This window comes from Crocodylus siamensis, chromosome 6, assembly GCF_052110815.1.
Source record: "Crocodylus siamensis isolate JL-2025a chromosome 6, ASM5211081v1, whole genome shotgun sequence".
In the NCBI taxonomy this organism is placed as follows: Eukaryota; Metazoa; Chordata; order Crocodylia; family Crocodylidae; genus Crocodylus; species Crocodylus siamensis.
In genome coordinates this window covers 92,499,845-92,523,362 of record NC_143400.1, presented here as the reverse complement: position 1 = coordinate 92,523,362, position 23,518 = coordinate 92,499,845, and the positions used below count along the sequence as shown (strand labels likewise).

The following is a 23,518-nucleotide window of genomic DNA, read 5'->3' as shown; positions in this document are numbered from 1 at the left end:
TCCAGAGGTCCCGTCAAGCCCTACTTCCCTATGACTTCTGGGGCCTTTGGAGTGGGCCCTGAGGTCTGCATCGTGTGCAGGGAGGGAGATCGCTTCTGTATCCTCCGTCTGAGGAGTGAATTGCGGAGGCGTTCCTCAAGGCAGGCAGGGTGGGGTGCCTCAGCCCCGCAAGCCTCGCTGTCTTGCTTGGACTCTTATCACCCTAGCAGCAATTTCCTCTGCTGCCCATCCTGCTGCCGGTGTCTCCTCCCAGCCCTTTATTTCCCCGGCATTTCGTTCGTGCTGTCTGCATGTGTTTATCCATCCACTCCATCACGTGACACTTGGTCACCTCTGGGTCACCTCTGCCGTACATGGAGATATGTGTGTAGCTGGTGACAAAGCCAGCGTCAAAGGTCCTAGAGACAACGTGGGCCGACGTGGGCCAGGGCACAGAAGGGCCTGGCTGCCCCTAGCTTTGAAGTGGGAGAGGAGCCCAGGCTTCCCAGTTGTCATCCTCGGCCTTCGCAAAGACACCAGGGAAGGCGGGATTCACAGGGCCCCGTGTCCCTAGTGCCACCAAATAGCAATATCCCCCATCGCTAGTGGCCCTGACTGGCTTTGACCCAGCAGCTGAAAGCCAGATCCCTCTGAGGCCATCTGGGCTTTGTGATCCACAGCTGATCCCAAGGTCTCCGTCTCCCACCACGCCACGGAGCAGTGCCACCGGAGACTGCGCCCTGAGCAGCGGTGGTTACTGAGGAAGCATCAGGCTCCGGGTGGACACGTTATGGCTGTGGACATGGTCCAGCCGCTGCCAGGGTGTCCTCAGTGCAGTGTCGTCCTGGGGCAGGGCAAGGCACAGCTGCCTACTGTGGCAGAGGGATCAGCGGGGGAAGGTGCCCGGCTGTCACAGGGAGGGCTCTCGCTACACAGCCCAGGGTGAGGGGGCCTGGAGTTTGCTGAAGGGACGGTGGGAGTGAGCAGCTCAGCCCAGGGCCCTTTGGCCTCGAGGCTGTTGTGTGTATGTAATGGCAGTGCCTGGCCAGGGGGCCGGAAGAAGGAAGTCCCCCCTTTACAGCAGCCCAGAGAGGGTCTTGGCCCTGGCCCTGAGCTCTCTGCATGCCTGAGGTCTGTTGCTGGCCCCCAGGCATGCGTTGCCTGGGGCTGGCCGTCACTGCTGCGGACCAGAGAAGGGCAGTGTTTGGGGGTCGCGCTGGCGATGCCCCCTCGCTGGAGCTGCCCTCCCGGGGCTCCCCCTGGGGCGCGGCCTGGGCCGGGGCGGGCTGGCTGCTCCCTCCCTAAAGGGCCCCAGGGCGGGGTTGTCAGGGGCTGCGGAGCTTCCCGTGCCCTGGGCTGGCTCCGAGGCCGCCCCGTCGCGGCCGCGCCACGCCGCGCCACGCCACGCCACGCCACGGGGCCGGAGCCTCGCGCTGCCGCTGCACGGGAGCACTCTCCGTGCCCCGCCCGCGGCCGCCCGGGCCGGCCCCCGTGCTGCCCGGGGCCCAGGCGGGCGCGCTGTCCGCGGTGCCGGCGGCCCGCACCCCGGCGGCGCTGTCCGCGGTGCTGCGCGGTGCGGAGCGCCGCCCCCCGCCCGGCGCCGGTGACGTCGGCGGCCGCGCAGCCGGGCCCGCCCCGGAGCGGAGCGGAGCCGGAGCCGGAGCCGAGCCGGAGCCGAGCCAGCCGCCGCCGCCGCCGCCGCCGCCGCCGCCGCCGGGCAGAGCGCAGGGAGCGGCGGGGAGCGCGGCCCATGCGGCGCGGGGGCCATGCCCGCCGCCGGCAGCACGGGTTGACGCCGGCCCCCGGCGCCCCGGGCGAGCATGGGCTGCATCGGCTCCAAAACCACCATCGGTAAGGGCGGCGGGGGCGGGGCGGGGGAGGGCTGTTGCCGGGGACCCGGTCTCCTCAGGAGACCTTCAGCGTCCCCCGAGCCCGCTCCCCGGCCGCGCCGCCGGCCCCGGGCCCGTGGCGGCGCCGCCCCGCGGCTCAGGCCGGCGCGGCGCGGGGGGGCCCCGGCGGGGCGCGGGGCCTGGGCCGGTCCTGCGCTGCCGGCCTTGCTCCCCCGCGCCAGGCCCCGGGCCCGCTCTCCTCTGCCCCCGCCCCCCCGCAGCACCCCCTGCCCCCCCCGCCCCGCCGGGCCAGCCCAGCTCTGCCGCGGCTCCCCCCGCCCCCGGCACCCCGAGGCACGCGTGGGTTTCCCTGGGCTCTCCCTCCCCGGCCCGCTGGGGCTTTGGCAAGTCCTGGGGGGGCCCTGCCTCCCCGGCCGGGGGTGCCCCAAGCCTTGGCTCTGGCCTTGTCCCCGGCTGCGAGCCACGGCCACGGCCACAGCCCCCTGGAGCGTCTGCTTGGTCCCCTGGGCAGCGCTTGGGCCTGATCCTGCCTGGCCCCGAGCTCCCTGGAGGGTGCAGAGTGCTGCAGGTGGGTGGTCCCTTGCTGCGCCTGGCTGTGTCCTGCCTCGTGGGCCCGGTCCTGCCCCCGTGGGGCCGATGCCATGCTGCGTGCCCATGCCAGCCCCATGCTTTGGTTACTTAGAAATGGCAAGCATGTGGGCTTGGTCGGATCCTTTCCTTCTCCCCCCAGACCTTTATTTGCTTCCCAGGCACCTTTCAGGCTCCTGCCAACCTGGTGCCCCCCGTGGGGCTGGTCTGGGCCCTGGCGGCTCCCCCTGTGCAGCCCCAAGCGTGCTGGGGTCTCCGGCAGGGGTGCAGGGGCAGCCGCTTCTGCTCCCCTCCCTGGCGCTTCCCCTATCCCATTGATTTGCACTCCCCCGCAATGCTCCCTGCCAAGCCCAGAGCGCCGTCCATGGAGCTCTGGCCCTCGTGTCTCCTTCACATTAGCGCCAGACCACTGGCACGGCCCTCCCAGGGCTATTAGCTCCACTTAGCCGAGCCCGAGCCCGGCTTCCCCTGGCACAGTGCCACGCTCCTCACCCCGCCACCTGGGGACAGGGCCGAACAGGAGGAAGGAGCATGGCCTGTGCAGGGTTTTGGCCTCCAGGAAGGGAGCAGCTTGGGCCAGGGCTGAGTTGGGCTGTGGGGCTGGCTGGGAGGAGGCTGCTGTTGAAGGGGTCTCCTCCTCCTCTAGGCAGGCCCCTCACCCACAAATCACAGCCCAGCCCCTTCTTGCTTAGCACCTGCCCATGCCAGGCTTAGGCCTCGTTAGGACACCTGAACCCCAGCCCGGGTCCATCCCACCCTCGGGGGCCTAGGCACAGCCGGCCCTGGCAGCAGGGGCAGTGGCGTGTGCCCAACTCCACATCCAGGTAGAGCTAGGAAAGGGTCGAGCCGCACAGTGTCCCCAGCCCCAGTGCTGGGGAGGTGGCAGCCATGGCCAGCACGTACCGTGGGGCAGTGGGCACCTGGCACGGCAGAGGGATAGGGAGCTGCTGCCCGGGGGAGAGGGGGGCTGGGTGGGTGTGGTGAGGCTGTGGGGGCTGTACCTCGTGGGGGGGATCCTGAGCGGGGTTTGGTGTGTTCCACGCACGGGTGCCCGTGCAGGTCTTTGGGCTCATCTAGGTGTGTGTTTGGGGCCCGGGGGGAAGATCCTGGGGCAAAGGCCCATCTCCCCCCTCCTCCCACAGCCCATATTTGCATCGGGTGCCCAATGCACCATAGGGCCCTCTCCTCCCCCAGCACTGGGGCAGATCCCAGGGGCAGCCCTCCCCCCTGCACTGGGATGAGTCCCACGGTTGCTGATGCCCTGGGGAGGAGCATTGGACCTGGCCCTGGCACTGCGCAGGTGGCGCTGCCTGCCCCAGCATGAGCAGGCCTGGCTGGTGCGGAGGTGGTGCTGCCCGGTGGTGCCAGGCTCTGGCATGCGCGTGGCTCAGTGGGAACACGACGTCCCTGCATTGGAACGGGCTGGAGCCAGCCTTGCTTCCTTGGACGGGAGCCTGCCTGCAGGATGCCCAGGCCAGCCCCCTCCTCTTCCTCATGGCCTGCGTGCTCCGGGCTCCCTGCCACTCCCAGTTTAGGGGCAGTGGCTCCTGCCTACCCGACCTTCCCATGGCCGGCAGAGCTCAGCACCTCCCATCTGCTTGGCTTCCCCACCATCCCGGCACTGGCCCTGCTCCCTGCCCTGCCAGGAGAGCCACATGCCCCCTCCCCCACCCCCCCCAGCTCCCCAGACTGCTACACTAAGCATGTCCCCACCAGCAAAATGCAGACACTTCTGGGGTGGAACGTGGCAGCTGCCCAGCGGCTGCATGCGCCAGTGTGAGTTGGCTGGGGAAGTGGTGGGGTCCTTGCTGCCCATCATTTTCCAGACCATGGGAGAGGCTGCCCCCCCCCCCCCCCCCCCCGACGTGGCCTGCAAGTGCCAGGCGCGGCCCTGGATCGGTGCTGGTACAGAAGGACAAGCACCTGCGGTGAGTCACCAGCCCCCTCCCTGCAGGGCTGGCGGCTCTGTAGAGGCCTCCCCTCCGAGCATTGCTCAGCTCAGCCCAGCCCCAAGCCGTCTGGCTTCCTGCCCTCCCCGTTGCCTCGGGCAGCTGCTGCGAGCACTGCCAGGCTCTGCGGCACCCACACCAGCCCCCATGTCGCACCTACAGCTCAGTGCTGGGTGTGCCACGGACACAGGCAGACCCTGGAGCCTTGCTGTCATAGCCACAGCTGTCCTTGGCCTGGCTGAGGGTGCCTAGGGGTGGGGGTGGGGGTGGGGGTATGTAGGGCTGTGGTCCCAGCTCAGGTTGGCAGGGCCCCAGGGTCCTACTGCCCTGATCTGCCCAGATCCCCCTGCCCTTTCTCCTACTCCTTGGGGACTTTGCTGGCTGCGAGTGCAAGGGACTGGACTCTGGAGGCCCCTCCTGGCCCTAGTGTAGCCAAGACTCTGCTGCCAAAGGGGCAGCCTGGCCTAGTGGTGTGAGCATGGTGTGGGGGAAGCTAACTGTTGGCTCTGCCGGGGGTGCTGTGGGCTTGTTGGAGGGGGTGGTGGGGAGTTCAGTAGCTTGGAGGCGCGGGCGCTGTGGCGGGGAGGTGGCCAAGTCGGAGGCAGCAGTGCTGTGCTGTGGGTGGGGGCGTTGTGGGTAGGCCCGACGGTCCCTGCCAGCTGCTTGGCCCAAGTGAGTGCATTGCATGCTGGGAAGCGGCAGCCCTGGGGCTGGGGGGAGGGGTGCTAGGCTGGTTCTTTGGTAGGACCCCCCCCACCTCGGCGCTGGCTCTGCGCTGGCCCCTGGGCTCCTGCCAGACACATAGGCCTCAGCCCTGCTGCTGTCGTGACAGGCTCTGGGGCAGCTGGGCCCGACCCTGGGAGTGGGCAGTACTGGATGGGGGCGAGCAGCTCTGGCCTCAGTCACTGCAGTGGTGCTCATCGCTGCTGCCCTGCCGTGGCACCCCGCTGGCACCACTCGGGGACTGGGGGGAGCACTACTGCACCTCCCAGGTGGCAGCTGGCATCGAGCTCTGGATTCGGGCCCCAGTGGCCCCTGCCCACCCAGCTGTAGGTGGCAGCAGGCACTGTGGTGTGAGATGCCAGCTGTGCCCTGCTCATGCACTGGGGCTGTGCAGGCTGGCACGCCTTCCCCCTGCCCACCTGCCTTCCTGGGATCAGCCCTGTAAGCTCTGCCTGCAGCCTGCCCGGCAGGGCTGCTCCTCCCTCCCCTTCATAGAGGTGTCCGTCCCCGCCCCGGGTGCAGTGCCCCCCGGACCGCACCAGCCTGTCAGAGCCAGCCAGGGACTCACTGGGAGCCTTGCCCCTGCAGGGCATGTGTTGCTCTCAGCTCTGCCAGGGGAAACGTCGTATTTGGCTTCTGACCACCCCCAGCCCTCGGGCACATGTTTGTGAGCCTGCCAGGACCCTGCCTTCAGGGTCCAGGGGGACATCTGTCCCCTGGGCTGTGGGTAGGGGCTGGGCTGGCTGGGGCCTGGACCAGTTTGGAAGGCTGCCATCAGTGCTTACCCCTCACTGCGCCAACATGAAGCTGGGCCCGGGGCGGGGGCTGAGTATCACCCCAGCGTCATCTCACCGAGCTGGGGCTGTCTCCACACCACCAGGCCCTGTCTGCCCCGGAGGCTTCCCCCACCCGTCCTGGCAGCATCTGGTGCATAGGATGCTCTGGCTCCGTGGGAAGTAGTTGCAGCTTGAAACAAGCCCTTGGCTAGAGAAACAGTGCCTCTGAAATGCTCCTAGCATGGTGTGTGTGTGGGGGGGTGGCAGCCAGGCCAAGGCTTGTCCTTCCCAGGTAGATACACAGGTAAGCCCTGGTGTGTGCTACCCCCCCACCCCCCCACCTGACCTGCAGAGGCCAACAGCCCGTTACTACCTGAACTTGCGCTGTCACTGAGGGCAGAGGCCAGGCGCGTGCATATTACAAACATCACGGCAGTGCCTAGTGGGGTGCAGAGGTCCCAATCCCAGGCCAAGGCCAAGCTGGGCATGGCAACAGGTGGAGCCTGCTGGCCCGCGAGGGGGCTGCCCAGTCACCTGGCATTGCCCAGGGGTGCTGGAGGGGGTGCTGCCACTGGCGCCAGGTGCCCAGGACTGAGAACCTGCCTGGCTGTGTCTGCACGTGCCTGGCATGTGTGTGCTTTGTGGGTACACATGTGTGCATGGCGATGCTCTGCTCAGCAGGGGACTTGCCACCGGGGCCTGATCCCGTGGGCGTGGAGTGCCGGTGCTGACACCCTGCTGTGCTCTCCCCACAGTGGCCGTGGACACAAGGCTGCACGTGGAGTGGAACGAGGTGAAGTCCCTGCGTGCACTGTCACCCGTGGGCAGCACCCGGACCTCGCTGGTGCACCGCCTGGCTCGCCACAGCTCGTTGGACAGCCAGGACTCTCTCGAGGTGGGTGCAGGATGGGTGGGGGGAGGCCCGCAACTTCCCTGCATCTCTTGTTGCAGGGGACCCCGGGTGTGTGCTTGCTTGGGGTCCTGGGATGAGGGGGTGAGACAGAGCTAGGGCGGGGTGGAGCAGTTTGGATGGGTCCTGTGCTCCCCGTGCCCCCCCCAGCAGCCACTCTGCACATCCAGGCATGTGCCCTGAGCCAGCCGGCAGCTCCAATGTTCTTCGTTTCCAGCCCCCCCGACCCCCACTGGGATTTCCAGCCCGTGAATCACAGCAGCCCCATCTCTGACATGCCTGCAACCCCCCCAGGTGGTCCAGCCTGGCCACGGGCCTTTTGAGAGGCACTTGGTCCCTGTTAGGGCAGTGCCAGGCACTGGGCAGTGTCCCCGGGCATCACAGCCAAGTAACTGACTGGCAGCCCCCCTTAGCCTGGCTGAGAGAGGGGCTCCTGGGCATGGGGCTGGGGTAGAAGGCTAGGCTGGGTGGCGTGGATCTGGTATTAGGGTCAGACTTGGCTAGGAGGCGCAGCGCCATGGGGTAGGGCCGGGCTGGGCTGCCCCGATCCCGGTTGCTGGGAGAGCAATTAGATCAGGGCATGCTGCTGGCAAGGACACGACCGGGGCAGGCCGGCGCTGGCTGCTGGGTCCCTGGGGGGCTGGCCCACTTCATCGTGCTGCTGAACTCGCTTCCCCTTCCCCCAGGCTTTCTGCGTGGGGATCCCTCGTCCCCGCCCTGCCCGATCCAGGCTGGCCCGAGGTCTGGTTCTGAGCTGGAGGGTTCGAGCTGCCAGCTCCCCGCTCTCTGGCGGGGCCGTGCAGAGCGTACAGCTCCCCGTGCTCCTGCCCACCCTGGAGCTGCTGCCCATTACGAGCAGCCTCCTGCTCCCCTGAGTGCCCTGTGCACCCACCCTGCCGAGCTGCTGGGCATCTGGCATGATTGTGCCGGCTCTGGGGTGTTGTGCCCAGGGGTGTGGGGGCAAGAGCTGAGGCTCTGATGGGGCTGGGCTGATCCATGCTCCTTGAGTCTCCCTGTGCCCCTTCCCCATCACCCATGATAACCCCAACCTCTCCCCTGACCCGACAGCACTGCCGAGGCCTGTGTTGTCCTGTCCCAGCCACAGAGCCAGCTTGGTGCCGGTCTAGCTCTCGTCCGACCTTTAGGTGGGGCTGGTGGGGGCCTCTGCTCCAGGCAGTGGCTGTGGTTGGGGCCGTCATGTCTTCCCTTGCCAGAGTCTGCCAGGGCCCTTCATTCCCTGGGCATCCATGGCAGCAATAGCAATAGCAATAGCCCTGCAGCCCCTCCACACTACTGCCTCGCTCCCCCCAGACCCTGTGTGTCAGGGGTGAGATGGCCCCCAGCCCCGGGGCGCAGCACCAGGCAGCATGAATGAGCACAGTGCCTGGCTCCTCGGGCTGGGGGACGTTGCGTGGGCACCCAGCGCAGGGCAGCTGCTGCGGATGCTTGGCACCAACGCAACTGGCAACAGCTGGGCCAGGCCGGTGCTGGCCCGGTGCCCATCTCCACTGCAGGCAAAGCCCGAGTCCCGGCTCCTGCCTAGCTTCATGCCCCCTGCACCACTTGCAAGTGAGCCCCACGCTGGCAGCTGGGACTCCAGAGCCCCTGGGAGTCGTGGTGGCTGTGGGGCAGGAGGGGATGGGAAGGGGCAGGGGTCGCTGCCATGGCGCACTGGCGTATCCACGGATGCTGGGCGCTGTGGTGGCCTGACTGGGCATCTCTTCCCCTGGGACTGGCTGACTTCTGCCCGGCCAGGGCTGGCATGAAGTCAGCCTTGCACCGTGGCAGGGGTCACAAGGAGGGGACTGGTGGTGTCAGCGGACCACGAGCCTGCAGCTGGTGCAGTAGGGCACCGGGGGCTTTGCCCCTGCCCCTCCGCAGCCAGCAGTGCCCAGCCGACCTGCCCCCGCCTTCTGCCCCCTGTGCCCTCGCCTGGCTCCCCGCGTGCTCCCCTCCCGGGCTGCGCTGACGTCAGTGCCGAGCCGGCCTGTATCCTGGGAGAAATCAGTCCATGGTGACTGGTTGCCATGGAAATACACCTTGTTGCAAGCTACACGTCCGGAGCAGCTTCCCAGGGAAGCAGCAGCCGCCAGCGGCAGGCAGGGGCTGGGCAGTGCCCGCAAGGCTCCCTGCAGCGCTGGCGGGCGGGGGGCGCCGGGAGCCGCTCCAGAGCTGAGCTGAACTCACTGCCACCGGGTCGGAGCTGCACCCAGGGCTGTTCCTGCAGTGATGGGCCCATGGCCGCAAGTGGCAGCAGTGGCGGGGTGCCTGGTGCGGCCTGCGCTCTTCCGGTCTCCCGGTCAGGGCAGCTGGCGTTGCCCCTTGCCCTGCCACGTGCGCAGGGTGGGAGAGTCGTGCCCCGGGCTTGGGGGGGGCTTGGCTGGGGCTGCAGGGCCTGGGCGTGCTGAGCTTCCTCGCAGCCACCCCGGAGGCCCTGTGCCGTGTGCGCTTCCCCTGCCCTGTGCCCGTGGGCCGGGTGGGTGCCTGGGCTGGGCCTGGCGATAGCACTCGAGGCTTGTGTGGGAGCCTCTGGCTGGAGGGGGGCAACAGAGATGGCCCTGCCAGGTCACACAATACCATGAGACTGGGGGTCTTCCCCCCTCTGCCTGGTGTGGCCTCTGAGGCATGGGGCAGCTGGAGCAAGTAGGCGTGTGCATGCATCACTGGTGTGTCGCTCCCATGTGCGCATGTGTGGGGGCATGTCTGCACCTGCCCACCCCCAGACACTGTGGGAGACTGCAGCAGTGTGGGTGCACATATACAGTGCGAACGTAGGGCATCCACCTGCCTGCATGTGTCTCACGCATGCACAGCCTGGGAGCTGGTGTGCCCGGCACGGGTGTGTAAGTGGCTGGCTAGCGGGGGGAGCTGTACCTCTCCGGTACGCTAGTGACGACATGATGTCAGGGAGGACATCTGCACATGTGTATGCGTGTGTCTGTAGCATGTTTGCAGGAGTACATGCATGGATTGTGAGAGGGTGCATCTCAATACTGGGTTCACAACTACACACACACACATACAGTGGGAGAGATTGTGTTGCCATGTGAACGCTACCTGCATGCATGTGCACATATGTGTATGCACAGCGGATACGTGTGTATGCTGCATGAGTGTGTGTCCCTCCCAAGACCATCTTCAGTGACCCATGTGCTGCCGCTCACGCCCCAGCTCCGGCCTCCCCTGCTCGGCGTTCGCTTCTTCCTGCCGTGTCAGGCTGGGACCTGCCATCGGCATGGGGTGGCTGCAGTGTTAGCCCAACAGCCTCATATTGGCGCAGCCCCCAACGGGGCACAGATGGAGCTAGGGGCAGCCAGGCTGCGAGCAGGGAAGAGCTGGGGCACAAGACACGTGCGGAAGCTGGCGCCTGGGCAGCTTGGCCTGGCACCGCTGCTGGGCTGTGCCCCGTGGTTGTGGGCTGTCAGGCCCTGAGGGCAGAAACCCCTTCAAACACCAATTTTTTTCCTCCTCCTGCTTCAAGCTGAGTCCAGTGGGCGCCAGGGTGGATTTCAGCCCCCTGTCCCATGGCATGCTCTACAACAGAAGCAGTAATAAGTTGTTACCCCCCAGGAGGCTCTGCCCTTGGAGGCAGCAGAGGCCCGTGGTCCAGAGGTGGGCACTCAGTGGCACTCGGGACTCCTGGGTTCCCGTCAGTGGTGTCCTGTAGGATCTTACAGGCCCTCAGTCCCACCTGCTTGGCTGCCCCCTTGCCCCCTCTCCCCACAGCCCACCCCCTCTGTGTGCCAGCCTGGCCCCATGGCAGGGGTGGGGGCTGGCATGGGCTGGGTCTCACCCCTCGTTCTCCTCTGGCTCAAGGTAAATGTTGAAGACACTGTCGAAATGTTACCCAAGTCCCGGCGAGCCCTCACCATCCAGGAGATTGCTGCCCTGGCCCGCTCCTCCCTACACGGTAACACATGGGGGGCGGTGTCTGGGGGGGCACAGCGGGAGGCCAGGGGAGGGGGCTCACGGGGACAGAGGGGGCCATGGGAGGTGCTGGTGTGCGAGCGCCTGGAGGGGGCAGGTAGCTCTGGGGGGGGGCTGGAAGTGGTTCATGGGATGGGGGACCCCCCCAGGAGGGGGGACACGGCTGTGCCACGGGGTGGGTGCCCCACGCAGGCACGGCCCCTGATGCTGCTGCCTGCCCGCAGGTATCTCGCAGGTGGTGAAAGACCACGTGACGAAGCCGACGGCCATGGCGCAGGGCCGTGTGGCACACCTCATCGAGTGGAAGGGCTGGTGCAAGCCCGTGGACTCGCCTGTGGCTCTGGAGAGCGCCTTCAACTCGTACTCGGACCTGAGCGAAGGGGAGCAGGAGGCCCGCTTTGCCGCAGGTGGGGCGCCGGCTGGGGCAGGTGGGGGTGGGGCTGGGGGGCCTGCCTGCCGGGGAGGGGGCCCTGGTGTTCCTCCCTCCTGGTGAGGGGGTGGGGCTGCCCCATTGCCCCTAAAGCAGTGGCAAGAGGTGAGTGCCCTGCCCTGTGTGGGCCCAGCAGGGATGGAGGGAGGAGGGTTGGCGGCATCCCCTCATTTCCCCCAGATCCTGAGGGCTGAGTCTTGAGTGGTGCCCTCTCCCCAGCCTGGGCATGGCTCTGCTCCCCCGACCCAGGGATCAGGACAGTGGGCACTGCCCACCCCCAGCCCCCCAGTCAGGATCCCCTGCACAAGCCCACCCTGCTTTCTGCTGTCTCTGGTGCCCGTTGTCTGTGGGTCTGGGTGGCCACAGCAGAGCAGGGCCCAGCCTCCTGGGGGTGGAGGGGGGATTCATGGAGGGTCCTTCTGTCTGCTGGGAGCCCCACGGGGCTGGGAGATGCTTGGGAAGGATGGACGACATCTGCACCTCCCCTGGGGCTGCTGGCTGTGCACAGGGTGGGGTGATGCACCCTGCTCAGGCAGCTCCCAGTGTCCCCTGCCGCAGCCCTGTCACTCCAGTGCGCTGTCAGGGGATGTGGCTGTCACCACGGAGCCCAGCCTGCCTCAGGGGGCCACAGGGTGGAGTGCAGAGAGGCTACAGCATGGAGCTCGCCAGGCCTGATCGGAGCGCCCGTCTGCGCAGCCCAGCACCGGGCCAGCTGCCCCCGAGCTGCGCAGGGAGGGGGGACGTGCCCCAGCCATGAGTCAGCTGGGAGTGCAGTGCGGTGAAGGGCGTGCGCGCACAGAGTGCTGGTGGGTGCCGTCCCGTGCAGGGCTGTGCTGTGCCAGGTGTGGGGCAGGCGTGCAGTGTGGTGCATGGCGTGTGCGGTGTTGGGCATGGCTGTGTAGTTCTGTGCAGCTTTTACACAGGGGCCTGCAGGCCTGCGCCGGGCAGCACTGGGGTGCGGGGTGTCATGGGAGTGCGGTTCAGTGCAGAGTTTTCAGGGGCATGTACAGTGTGCCCACGGGGTAGGCACATGGTATTGTACTGCAGTGTGCAGACCTGTGCAGTGCCGTGCAGTGCAGTGCATGGCACGTGCTTTGCTGTACAATGGCTCCAGACCTATGTGGTGTGTTGCATGGTGTATGCAGTGCAGTAGACTGGGTGCAGACTCCTGCAGTGTGTGGTGTGGGCAGTGCTGTGTAGTGGGTGTAGACCTGTGTAGTGTAGTGTGTGTCATGTGCAGAGCTGTGCAATGGGTGCAGACCCAGGCAGTGCCATGCTGTGCGGTGGTGCAGGCCTGTGAAGTGCAGCAGGTGCCGTGTGCAGTGGGTGCCGACCTGCAGTGTGGTGCGTGCTGCACCATGCAGTGAGTTCAGACCCGTGCAGTGTAGCATATGCCATGTGCAGTGTTGTGCAATGGGTTCATACACAGGCAGTGCTATATTGTGTAGTGGGTGCAGATCTGTGCAGTGTAGTGTATGGCATGGGCAGGGCTGTGCAGTGGATGCAGATGCAGACACAGGCAGTATTGTGCAGTGCCATGCCTGGCATGTGTAGTACTGTGCAGTGGGTGCCAACCTGTGCAGTGTGGTGCATGGCATGTGCAGTGCAGTGCGTGGTGTGTGCCATACTGGGTGTGGCTGTATCAGGTCATTTATTTTTAAAAGCCCCTAGGAGCTTGGCTACTGTTTCAGTGGCCAGTCTGGGAGCTCGGGGGCAGGGCAGGAAGAGCAGTCCCAGTGCCCACCCTCCGAGGGAGGTGGCTTCCATGCCAGGGCAGGCTGGGAGCCCGGGCACTAGCTGCACAGGTCACTCCCAGCCCTCACCCTCCTGCAGCCAGTGTCGTCCCTTCTTGGCCATGCCCTTTCTTCCTGTCCTCTCCAGGGAGCCATAGTGGCAGGGTCCCAGGGCTCCTGAGCATGGCACGTCCACGTGGCCGAGCTGGCACCGTGGCCTAGGGTGGAGCTGTGGCCCAGAGCACAACTTCTCTGCTAGGGGAGATGCCAGGACTTTGTGATGGGGCAAGGAGAAGACCCCCCCCCCAGCTGAGCAAAGGCCAGAGCTGAGCAGGCCCTAGATCCTTCCCAGAAGCCTTTGCAATAGCCCCCCCACTCCCCCCGATGCCTTCGCAGGCGGGCCTGGCCAGCCAGTGGGGCCTGGTGTGCCTGGGGAGGGGAGTTGTCTAGGGACCCCTTTCCCACCCCAAGCCAGGACTGTGCCTTGGTGCTAGCTCCAGGGGTGCCACAGTAGGTCCATTCCCCCCCCCGAAACGCTGGGGCGGTGACGCACAGAGGCAGCTGCAGCCCCGAATTAGCCACTCGAGAGGCGCCTTAATGACCGGGTTGGCATAGCGCTGATGACGAAAGGGCCCATCCTGCCTGGTGTGGAGACGTCACCCTGTCCTTAGGCCCCAGGTGCCCGCCACCCACTCCTTCTCCCGCTGTGCAGCGCTGGCACCTTCACACCAGGAGCCCGGGGCCCGGCTGGGGAGCAGAGGGGAGCTGTATTTTGCTTTGGGATCCTCCAGATTGTGGGGGTGGACCCTTGCTCTGCTACGCTGCCTCATGCCCTGCTCCCATCACCAGGGCTGGAGGCACGTTCAGCAGCCATCGCCACTCCTGGGCATGACCCTGATGGCACCCTGTGTGCCAGGCTGTCCTGGTGTTCATGCCAGGCACCAGCAGCCCAGGCAAGTGCCCGGTTATGCAATGCCTCCCCCTTCCCTTAGCACCCCCTTGCTAGGTGCGGATGATTGACGGGTGTCTCCCCCCACTCCCAGGGGTAGCGGAGCAGTTCGCCATCGCGGAGGCCAAGCTGCGGGCCTGGTCGTCTGTGGACGGGGACGATTCCAACGACGAGTCCTATGACGAGGACTTCGCCATCAGCACCGACAGCGCCCAGCCAGCTGGTGAGGAGCAGGCGTGGGGGCACGGGTGTCACCAGCCACAGTGTAGCTAGCGGGGCACGGACTAGGGGGTTGCCTGGATGGTGCCCCCCACCCCCTGGAGCCAATGCTGCAGCCCCCGCCTGTGATTGCTCCCAGGGCCAGGCAGACCCCGACGGCCCGCGGGCCATACACTGGGCATGGCGGGGGAGCCCTGGTCCCTCTGTGCAGCGCAGCACCCGCTCTGGGACACAGGCCTGCAAGAGACCCAGGGCTCCCCTCTTCCCCTGCGCTGCCGCCATCCAGCCCCACAGCGCCAGGTGCTGAGCTGCGCTGTCGGGGCCAAGGCTGCCCGTGGGTGTCAGGCTCTCAGCTGCCTCTTTCCCACAGGTGCCCGGCTGCTCTGGCACCGCATGCTCAGCTCTGCCGCGGCCCTTGTGCCTTGGCACGCGCGGCAGCACCCACACGTGGCCTGGCCAGGCGTGTAATCTGTGTCCTTCCGTGCAAACAAAGGCCTTTTCTCGCAGTAATTAGACGCCGACTAATCTTGGGCCATTTGCATATCAAAGCCGTCAGCAATAATCTGCCTGACGAACGGGCTAATTACTTTTCGCTACTGTGAGGGAGGGGGAAGAGCAGGGGATGGGGACACCTGCTCCGCCTGGGTTTGTGGGCATGGTGCAGGGCACGGGAGCTGCTCAGCAGGGGCCCCGTGCCCGCGCCGTGGGCTCCAGGCCCCCCCTGGCAGGGCCGTGGCAGGGGCCCGGGGCATGAGGGAGCGGCAGTGGGGCAGGATCCCTGCCTGCTCTGCAGCCCCAGCTTGTCCAGCCATGGGCCACCCCAGCTCTCCCACCCCCGGTGCCTCGAGCCAGCCGTCCGTCCTTCCACAGAGGGCTCCCGGGGGGTGGCCTCAGCCTCCCTCCTGCCTTGGGCCACTGGTTGCCTGCCGTGCGAGTGGAAGCGCACGGGGCATCTGCACCCTCTGCGGCGGCTGCAGGGAGGCCTGAGCGCGGCCCCCGGCTCTGCGCATCCCTGGGGCATCCAGGAGCCGTGGTGCTGCCCACGCCGAGATAGAGGGAGCAGAGGGGGCGGCTGGGGCAGGGGCTGTGCCGAGTGCCCACAGCTTGCCGAGCCATGGCCCAGCCCTGCTGGAGGCCCTCAGTGGGTTGTTGCGACGGTTTCTGTGACTGGGGCGGGCAGCAGCATCGCTGCCAGGTCTCCAGAGTCCGGCCTTGGCCTTGACACGGCCCTGACCTGGCCGGCTCGGCATTCGCACGCCTCCGGGGCTGGGCTATGCCCGGCTGCACGCCCCCCACGCCAGCGATGTGGGGCCCCCCCACAGCCGTGCCCAGAGCCGGCTGCTGCTGAGCTGGGGAAGAAGGGAGTGCCGGGGAGGGGAAGCCATGTTGGTGGCAGTGGGGTGGGGGCAAGGGGCAACAGGCAACCCCTGGGTACCCAGGCCCGTGCCCCTGGCAGGGGCTGTGGTGCCAGGCCCCAGCCGGCCAAGGCGCCCGTGGTGACGTGCCCGCCCCGCCATGTGTGTGTTGCAGATGCCGCGGGCCAGCTGCCGCCTGGCTCCCTCCTGAAGGACTTGCTTCACAACCGCCTGGGCCAGCTGGGCGGGCGGCAGGGCTCCTGCGAGCCCGAGACCGACTCCTCTCAGACCATCTCGCCCGAGACGTTGTGCTCGAGCCTCTGCAGCCTGGAGGACAGCCTCATCCTCAAGGAGCTGGCCTCGCCGGCCGAGCTGGCCGCCAAGCTGCTGGGCGCCGTGGCCGGTGGCGACGAGCTGCTCTTTGCCAAGCTGCCCCCGCAGACTGGGCACAGTGCCTTCCGGAGCTTGGCGCAGCTGGACTGCCAGGACTCCATGTACTCCATGTCCTACACCGAGTCCTGCCTGTCCCCCACGGAGGACGAGGAGGTGGTGGGCAAGGACTCCCACACGCCATGCCAGCTGCACGGGGACAGCTGTGGGGGGCGCCGGAAAGTCTCCGACGTGGCGTCCTCCGGGGTGGTGTCCCTGGACGAGGAGGAGGACGACGAGGCCGAGGCGCCGTGAGCGGCCCGGGGCGCGTGGCATGCTGCATCTCTCTCTCTCCTGCTCCGTGGCCCCCTCCCCGCCCTCCCCCCGTTCCCCAAGAGGATGATGCCAGGGTCAAGCCTGGAGGTGAGGGGCAGGGGGGCAAGCCCTCTCCATCACCCCCCACCTCTGCAGGCTGGGGCGCGGGCTCGGGGCCTGGCACCGGCTGGGTTTGCTTGCTGTGTCTCTCTCTCTCTCAGTTTCTGTTGTCTGTTTTTTTGCATGAGAGTGTTTCTGGGGATTAAACCAAACCGAAGCCAACCCCGGCACAGAGCCCGCTGGCCCCACTGCTCTCTGGGCTGCTGCTCCGCAGGGTGCAAGGCCTGGCGCTGGCTGAGGAGGGTGGGGGGCACGGCTGCTGCTCTTCCAAGCCTCCTGGGTGGGCCAGACCCCGCCCCGAGCCCCCAGGCCCGGTGGGGCTAAGCCGGTTCTGATCAGCCAGGGCTGGCGCAGACGGCTGAGGATAGAGCAGGCTGGTGGAGGGGCATGGTCCTTCCCCTTGGACAGCTGGCATGTGCCTGTCGGGGGGCTAAGAGATGAGGCTTTGCTATGCTGCTGTCGGGGTGTCTCTGGTTGCCAGCATGGAGGGGAGCCGGGTGGGCACAGGGGGCTCTCACAGGTCGGTACCGCCCCTCGGACTCTCCTTCTGGGGCTGGGGGATGTCATGGCTTCTGTAACCAGCCTTGCCGCCTCCTGCCCGGTCTGGGGGCCTTGGCTCGGCCTCGGCCTTCAAATATAAATATAACCTGTTGGACACTGCGGGCGTGAGGGCTGCGGTTCCTTCGGCACGGACACGGGCGGTAGAGACGGGTGCTCTCTCCGTGCCGCAGTCGGGGAGGATGAGCTGGGGGTCGCGTGGGCTCGTGCAGGGACAGAGACGTGTGGGTGCACTCGCACGGGACCCTGCTGTGCACATGCGTGTGCGGGATGGTTCCCCTGCACCCCCGGGCTGCCCCCTGCTCCCAGCCGCAGCTGTGCGGGGCGGGATCCGGCTCCACCCCGGGCCCTGGGCGCTGGGTGGGAGCATGGCTGTGGGCGGGGGTGCAGGGTGGGCGCCGTGGGGGCGGCAGTCTCGGGGGTTCGACTCAGGCTTCTGCTGAGATGTGGTGTCAACCCAGGCCTAATGCCCAGCCCTGACTAGGTTCCCTTGGCACCAGGCCCGTGCCCCATTCCACAGGCACACTCACTTGTGTTACACCAACACACTCACCCCCCCACACATACACGTATCTGCTGCACCATGCGCACATGCCCCTCACACACACATCTGTGCGCACACCCTACCTCACACACTTATCGTTTCATAGTTTCTACTCAAACCCTGCCTCACCCCCCCCCGCTTTCACACTTCCCCCCACTTGTCACCTCTTTCTCTCACGCACACACACATACACCCTGCTCCCCTTGCATGCTCTCATGTGAGATACGGCAGTGCACACAGACTCGTGCGCTTCCATGAGGCACGTGTGGGTGTGCCAGCACATCCCCAGGGATGGCACGTGCTCATGTGCATCACAAGGATGCTGCACACACAGGTAGGCATGGCTCAGCAGAGGTCGTGATCCCACAGCACGCTCCAATCCTTGCGAGGGTACATGGCCACCTACACCTGCACCCACCCTGTCCCATCACTTCCAGCCACCCAAGCCGGGGCAAGGGGCAGTGCAGTGCAAGCCCTGGCAGCTGCTGCTGCCCTCCTGGGGGAATCCAAACTCTTGCCCTTCAGAGCCCTGCCCCAGGACTGTGAGGGCAGGACCAGGCCAGGGTCTCCTGTGCCCCAGTGGCTATTGCTGCCCCAGTATCTTTGCCCCCCCAGCTGAGCGCTCCATGGAGCCATGGGGACCCTGCACTAGGGCAGGGGGATGGCCTGGGGTCCTGGGTTGGGGGCAAGAAGGTGGGGGGAGGGAGGGCTGGGCGCTGCCTGCTGCAGCAGGGGAGGGGGAGGGCTGAGCGTGGTGCAGGAGGGCAAAGCAGGGCCAAGAGGGAAGCTCCCAAGGGCACCGGCAAGGGGCTAGGTTGGGGGTTGTCCATGCCTCATGCTGCAGGCTCAGCTGCAGGGAGTGGCCGGCTGCTTGAGGGGGGAATTGAGCTGGGTCTCCACCCTGCACCCAACCCAGGACTGTGGGGGCTGCCATGGGTGTAACTCCAGTGCCCGCACTGCTGCAGGGAGCTCCAAGGCCTGCATGGGGGCAGCCTGCCCAGCCCCAGCCTCCAGCCAAGGCCAGCCTGGGGCTCGAGGCCTGCACCCTCCACCTGTGGCCAGAGGCTCCCCAACCCCTTGGGCAAGACACACGCTGACCCCCCTCACTCACCCCTGTACACACACACACACTCTACACACACACACACACACACACTCTGACCTGAGCATGCTCTGGCCTCTTGCGCCCCCTCCCAGGCTTATTTCTAGTGCATATGCACACTAGCCTGAGTCCCCTTGCACACATGTACATGCACATGTATATGCTGACCTGAGCCCTGGTCTCTCACCCCCATGGGCTGTGTCTCTCCCTCTCTGTCTGACCCACTCTGGTGCCCTGCACATGGTTCCTGGTTTGTGGCCATGCCTGTGCCCCCCTGCCTCCCCAGCCTTGGCCCCGCATGGTGCCAGTGCTGCTTCTGAGCAGGAGCAGCACATGTCCAGCTGGGCCTGGCATGATGCTGGAGCTCTGCAGCCCCCTTCACAGCTGTGCCAGCCATGCTGTAGGCTGGCACCCACCTGTGCCCTGCCACCCTGTTGGCATCTGCTATCCAGAGTGCCCAGCCCCACCTCCCTCACTGCAGCTAAGCATCCAGGGCCCCATAGACCAGGATGAGGGCTCAGCAGCTGCCATCTCTGGGTTGGGCACAGTGGGGCTGGAGCCTGGTGCTTGTCGTGTTCCCCCGCATCCAGCTGCCTCCACGTTTCACAGCCAGCGCCTGGCGCAACCTGCTCCAGGTGGGTTTGGCCACTGGGTGGGGTGGGGGGGAAGAGGTGGGGGTCTCTTCTCCCTGCAAAGAACCAGGGGCTTGAAGGGTGGGGTACAGACCTCTGGGCCCCTGCGTGGCTTGGTGGGCTGGGTCTTGGGGTGTATGCGGGGTAGAGGGGGGGCAGAGTACATGCAGAGATGTACAGGAACAGGCGTGGGTGTATACATGCATGTGTGTTTGTATGGCTGGGGGGATGTACATGCATATGTTTACACACATTTGTAGGAGGCAAGCATACTGGGTGTTGGCGTGGGTATGTGCACACGTGTGTACATTCACGTGTGTCTCCATGATACCAGGAAGGCTGGCACGCCATGGCTCTGCAAGCATCACCTGGGCACGGTGGGCACCTCTCTTATGCTGTGCCCCTCTGCTGGCCTGGGACTGGCCCCACTGCTTGGTGCCCCGCAGTGTGGCTCGCAGGCCTGTGGACCCGATCGTAGTGGAGGTGCCCACATCCCTGTGGCCAAGGGACTGCATGCCCCACCTCCCCCCACAAACCCCAGACCCCTGCTTCTGGGCCCATGGAGAAGCTGGGCCTGCGCATGTGCACGCACACACACACACAGACACACACGGCCCAGCCCCTCCAGGCACTATCAGGCCCGGCTGCCTTATCTCACATTCCAGAGGCGCTGGTGCCCAGGCCCCCTTGCTAATTATGGGCATGGCCTTGCTGCGGCCACCGTGCACACCCTCCACCCCCCAGGACCCGCACTGGCACCATGGCGTCCGTCAGCTCGTCCTCCACCTACCGCTCAGAGCAGATCAGCACCTACAGCAAGAGCGGGGCCCCTGGGGAGCCCTGCCGCGAGCCGCGGGGTCCCTTCACTTCCCGGCCCCGCGATGCCTACAGCTATGCAGGTAGGGGGGCATCTGGGCCAGGGACAGCCAGGCTGGGGAGGGGGCAGGCAATGGTGGGGCAAGGGCGAAAGCCTACTGCTGCTACTGGCACCCTGCACGGGCCCCATGGGTGGTGGGGATGGGCCCTATAGAGCCTGGCCAGCCCCACCCCAGCACAGGACTGGCCTCAAGCCCTATACCTACCTCCAGTATCCCCGGTGGGGCAGAGCTCCCTTGTCAGGCAGCCGCACCCCACACTGGCCATGCTCCTTCAGAGAAGAGCCCGGCGGTGGCACTATTGCAGGGTGACCTGACAGCAGCCTGTGCCACAGCCCAGGGACCGGCCCCAGGCACTGGGGCAGGGATGGGGAGGCTGGCACACTAGGGCTTTCCACACTAGGACAGGATGGCGCTGCTGCACTGCACCTACTGCACCCACTGCACCAGAGACTGCACAGAAGCCTCACCGCACTCCCAGTTCTCCACTGAGCTGCATTATGCCCCATGACCCCCCCCCACTGCACCCCTGAATGCCCACTGCAGCTTCATGGCACCCACTGCACCCCTGAGCCTTCCCTGCATCCTCAGTGCACCCAAAGACCCTCACCACCACACACCTAAATGTTCACTGCATTTTCATGGCACCCAGTGGACCCGCCACTGCACCCCTGAATGTCCACTGTAGTCTCACAGCACCCCGATTCTTCACTGCCTCCTCAGTGTACCCAGTGACCCCCCCAACTGCACCTGAATGTTCACTGAATTCTCACAGCACCCAGTGACTCTCACTGCACCCCTGAATGTCCAATGCAGTCACCCCATACCCAGTGGACTCCCCCCACTCAACCGTACCCCTGAATGTTCACTACATCCTCATGGCTCCCTGTGACCACTCCACTGAATGTTCCTGAATGTCCACTGCAACCTCACTGCATACAGTAACACCCCCCGCATCCCTGCCTGTCCACTGTATCCTTATGGCACCCAGTGCCCTCCCCCCACCCCCCACTCCCACCTCGGACCACAGGTCTGCATGTCCGCTATATACTCACGGCACCCAGTGCCCCCCCCACTGTACTGCTTAATATTCACTACAGCCTCACTGTATTCAGTGACCCCTGCCCACTTCCAAATGCCCACTGCAGCCTCATGGCCCCCAGTGACCCCTCCCCCAAACCCCTGAATGTCCACTGTAGCCGTACAACACCCCGTGACCTGCCCATTGCATTGCTGAGTATTCACTGCAGCCTCACTGTACCCAGTGATCCTCCCACACCACCGAATATCTAGTGCACATACTGACCCCCTGCCACATCCCTGAATGCCCACTGCAGCCTCACTGTACCCAGTAACCTCCACTGCACCCCTGAATGTCCACTACATATTTGCAGCACCCCGTGACTCTCTCACTGCACCTCTGACTGTCCACGGTGTCCTCAGTGCACCCAGTGATGCCCTCACCACACTCCTGAATGTCCACTGTAGCCTCATGGCACCCAGTGACCCCCCCACTCCTGCACTGCACTGCAGAATGTTAACTGCATCCTCACTGTGCCCAGTGACTCCCACATGCCCCCTGAATGTCTACTGTATCCTCGCAGCACCAAGTGACCCCCTCCCCCAACACTCCTGAATGTCCACTGCATCCTCACTGCACCCAGTGACTCTCCCACTGCAGCCCTCAATGTCCACTGTAGCCTCAAAGAACCCCGTGCCCCTCCCCGGCGCCTGCACTGCTGAATATTCACTGCAGCTTCACTGCACCCAGTGACCCCCCCATGTCCCCTCTGAATGTCCACTGCATCTTCAGTGCATCTAGTCACCCTCACCACTGCATCCCTGAATGTCCACTGTAGCCTCATGGCAGTCAGTGACCCCCCCCCACTGCTGAATATCCACTGCAGCCTCACTGTACCCAGTGATCCCCCACACACCCCTGAACATCCATGATACTCTCACAGCATTGAGTGACCCTCCCACTGCTCCCCTGAATGTCCACTGCAGCTACACTTCAGTGACTCCCCAACCCCCCCCGACCTTACTGCCCACTTGGGTCTCTACTCTACTTAACTTGCAGCCAGTGACTGCACCACACCTCTGAATCTCCACTGCATCCTCACTGCACCCAGTACCCCCCACTGCACCCCTTGGAGCTTAACTTAATCTGCACAGCACCCAGTGACCCCCCACTGAACCCCCTGGATCTTCACTGCACCTAGTAACCGCCCCCCTCCATTGCACTCCTTGGATCTCCTCTCCATCTATTCACTGCACTGCATGCCACTGTATACAGTGACCGCCCTCACTGCTCCCATGATTCTCCACATTTAGGAGCCTCACTGCACCCCCTCCTCCACTACACAAGGCCTGGCAAGCCCCAGCAGCTAGGGCATATCGCGGCAGCCCTGTACTCCAGTGGGCTGCATCCCTGTCTGCCCACTACCCTCTGCCCAGGGGCCCCTGCAGGCCTGCGCCCCCTCGGCCTCGGCAGCAGTATGCACGCGGCTGGCGACTGCTACCAGGTGACTGCCGATGTGAGCCAATTCGAGCCTCAGGACATTGTGGTGACCACATCCAACTGCCAGGTCGTCATCCGGGCTGAGAAGGTGAGCGGGGCAGTGGGATGACAGGGACCCCCACTCCTTCCCCTCCATTCAGGACTCTTGCTCCCCCCCCCACAGTGCCCTCTGCTTCCTCACGGAGGTGAGGTCCTTCATGTCCCCGCAGGTGGCTGAGGATGGCACTGTCTCCAACACATTCACCCACAAGTGCCAGCTGCCGGAGGACATAGACCCGCTGTCCATCAGCTGCTCCCTCACAGATGCCGGCACCCTGGTCATCACCGCCACGCGCCGGGCTGGCTGGGACCTGCCGCCCCTGTACCGCAGCGAGCTCCAGTTCTGAGTGCCGGGTGGCAGTGTGCACTGGGCCTTGGGCACCATGGCTCAGGGAGGACTGGTGCATGCTGGTTGGGGAGTGGTCTCTGGGCCAGGGGCCCAGACTCCTGGGTCTGCGTGCTGCCTGCTGTGCCACCGTCATGAATAAAGGCCGTCCTCAGTGCCATGTGTGATGAGCAGGGCTGCTGCTAGGAGTTGTTGGATGGGGGCACTGCACGGGCAGCTGGGGCAGGGCGCGGCACCCTCTGTGGAGATAGCAGCTGGCCCACATGCTCAGCCTGGGGGACAGGCAGGGCTGACTGAACTGGGACGGAGGCCAGGGCTAGATGTCCAGGGGGCCGGGAAGGAGGGAAACCACCGCCTGGACACCTTCCCCCATCCCACAAAGCCCAGCTGCTGAGCTGCAGGGGTGCATGTGCACATACATGTGTGCAAGCGTGTTTGTGTGTGTGCACGCACCTGCCCAGGCCAGCGCAGGTGGCAGGGGCCTGTGTGCCAGTGCAGTCCTGCCTGGGGCTGAGTCGCATCCCATGGCAGGGGGGAGGACAGGCGGTGGCTGGAGCCCTGCGTCAATGCTGGGACTATTTGATGTCCTCATGTTACACGGTGGTGACTGCTAGTCACTTTGGGCTGCCTGCGGCTGGCGGTGTACGTGGGCCCCGCACCCCTGATGGGGTGTGGGGACGGATCCGATGGGGTGGGTCCAGCCGGGCAT

General features: G+C 65.7%; 2 protein-coding genes across 4 annotated transcripts in view; both read left to right on the top strand.

The window, feature by feature from the left end:
- The window catches only part of FAM131A (family with sequence similarity 131 member A), a 32,103-nt gene extending 15,257 nt beyond the window's left edge, over positions 1-16,846 (top strand). The window contains exons 1-6 of one of the 2 annotated variants that reach the window (XM_090050575.1): positions 1,642-1,830; positions 6,621-6,760; positions 10,592-10,685; positions 10,927-11,109; positions 13,909-14,037; positions 15,564-16,846. In XM_090050575.1, the coding sequence (XP_089906701.1) occupies positions 1,800-1,830; positions 6,621-6,760; positions 10,592-10,685; positions 10,927-11,109; positions 13,909-14,037; positions 15,564-16,072 (1,086 nt within the window). In that variant the 5' untranslated portion in view covers positions 1,642-1,799 and the 3' untranslated portion in view covers positions 16,073-16,846. Of the gene's footprint in view, positions 1-1,641; positions 1,831-6,620; positions 6,761-10,591; positions 10,686-10,926; positions 11,110-13,908; positions 14,038-15,563 lie in introns of those variants that run through there. The other variant, XM_090050576.1, reaches the window with a different exon arrangement.
- A 2,892-nt stretch (positions 16,847-19,738) lies between these two features.
- LOC149863171 (heat shock protein beta-7-like) lies at positions 19,739-22,979 on the top strand. 2 transcript variants are annotated; one of them, XM_090052961.1, is made up of 3 exons: positions 19,739-19,927; positions 22,373-22,512; positions 22,634-22,979. In XM_090052961.1, exons 1-3 carry the CDS (start codon positions 19,789-19,791, stop codon positions 22,808-22,810), a joined length of 456 nt encoding a protein of 151 aa, XP_089909087.1. In that variant the 5' UTR covers positions 19,739-19,788; the 3' UTR covers positions 22,811-22,979. The 2 variants fall into 2 exon arrangements, with proteins under 2 accessions (XP_089909087.1, XP_089909086.1); XM_090052960.1 differs by having other exon boundaries at positions 19,746-19,927; positions 22,361-22,512.
- The last annotated feature ends 539 nt before the right edge of the window (positions 22,980-23,518 follow it).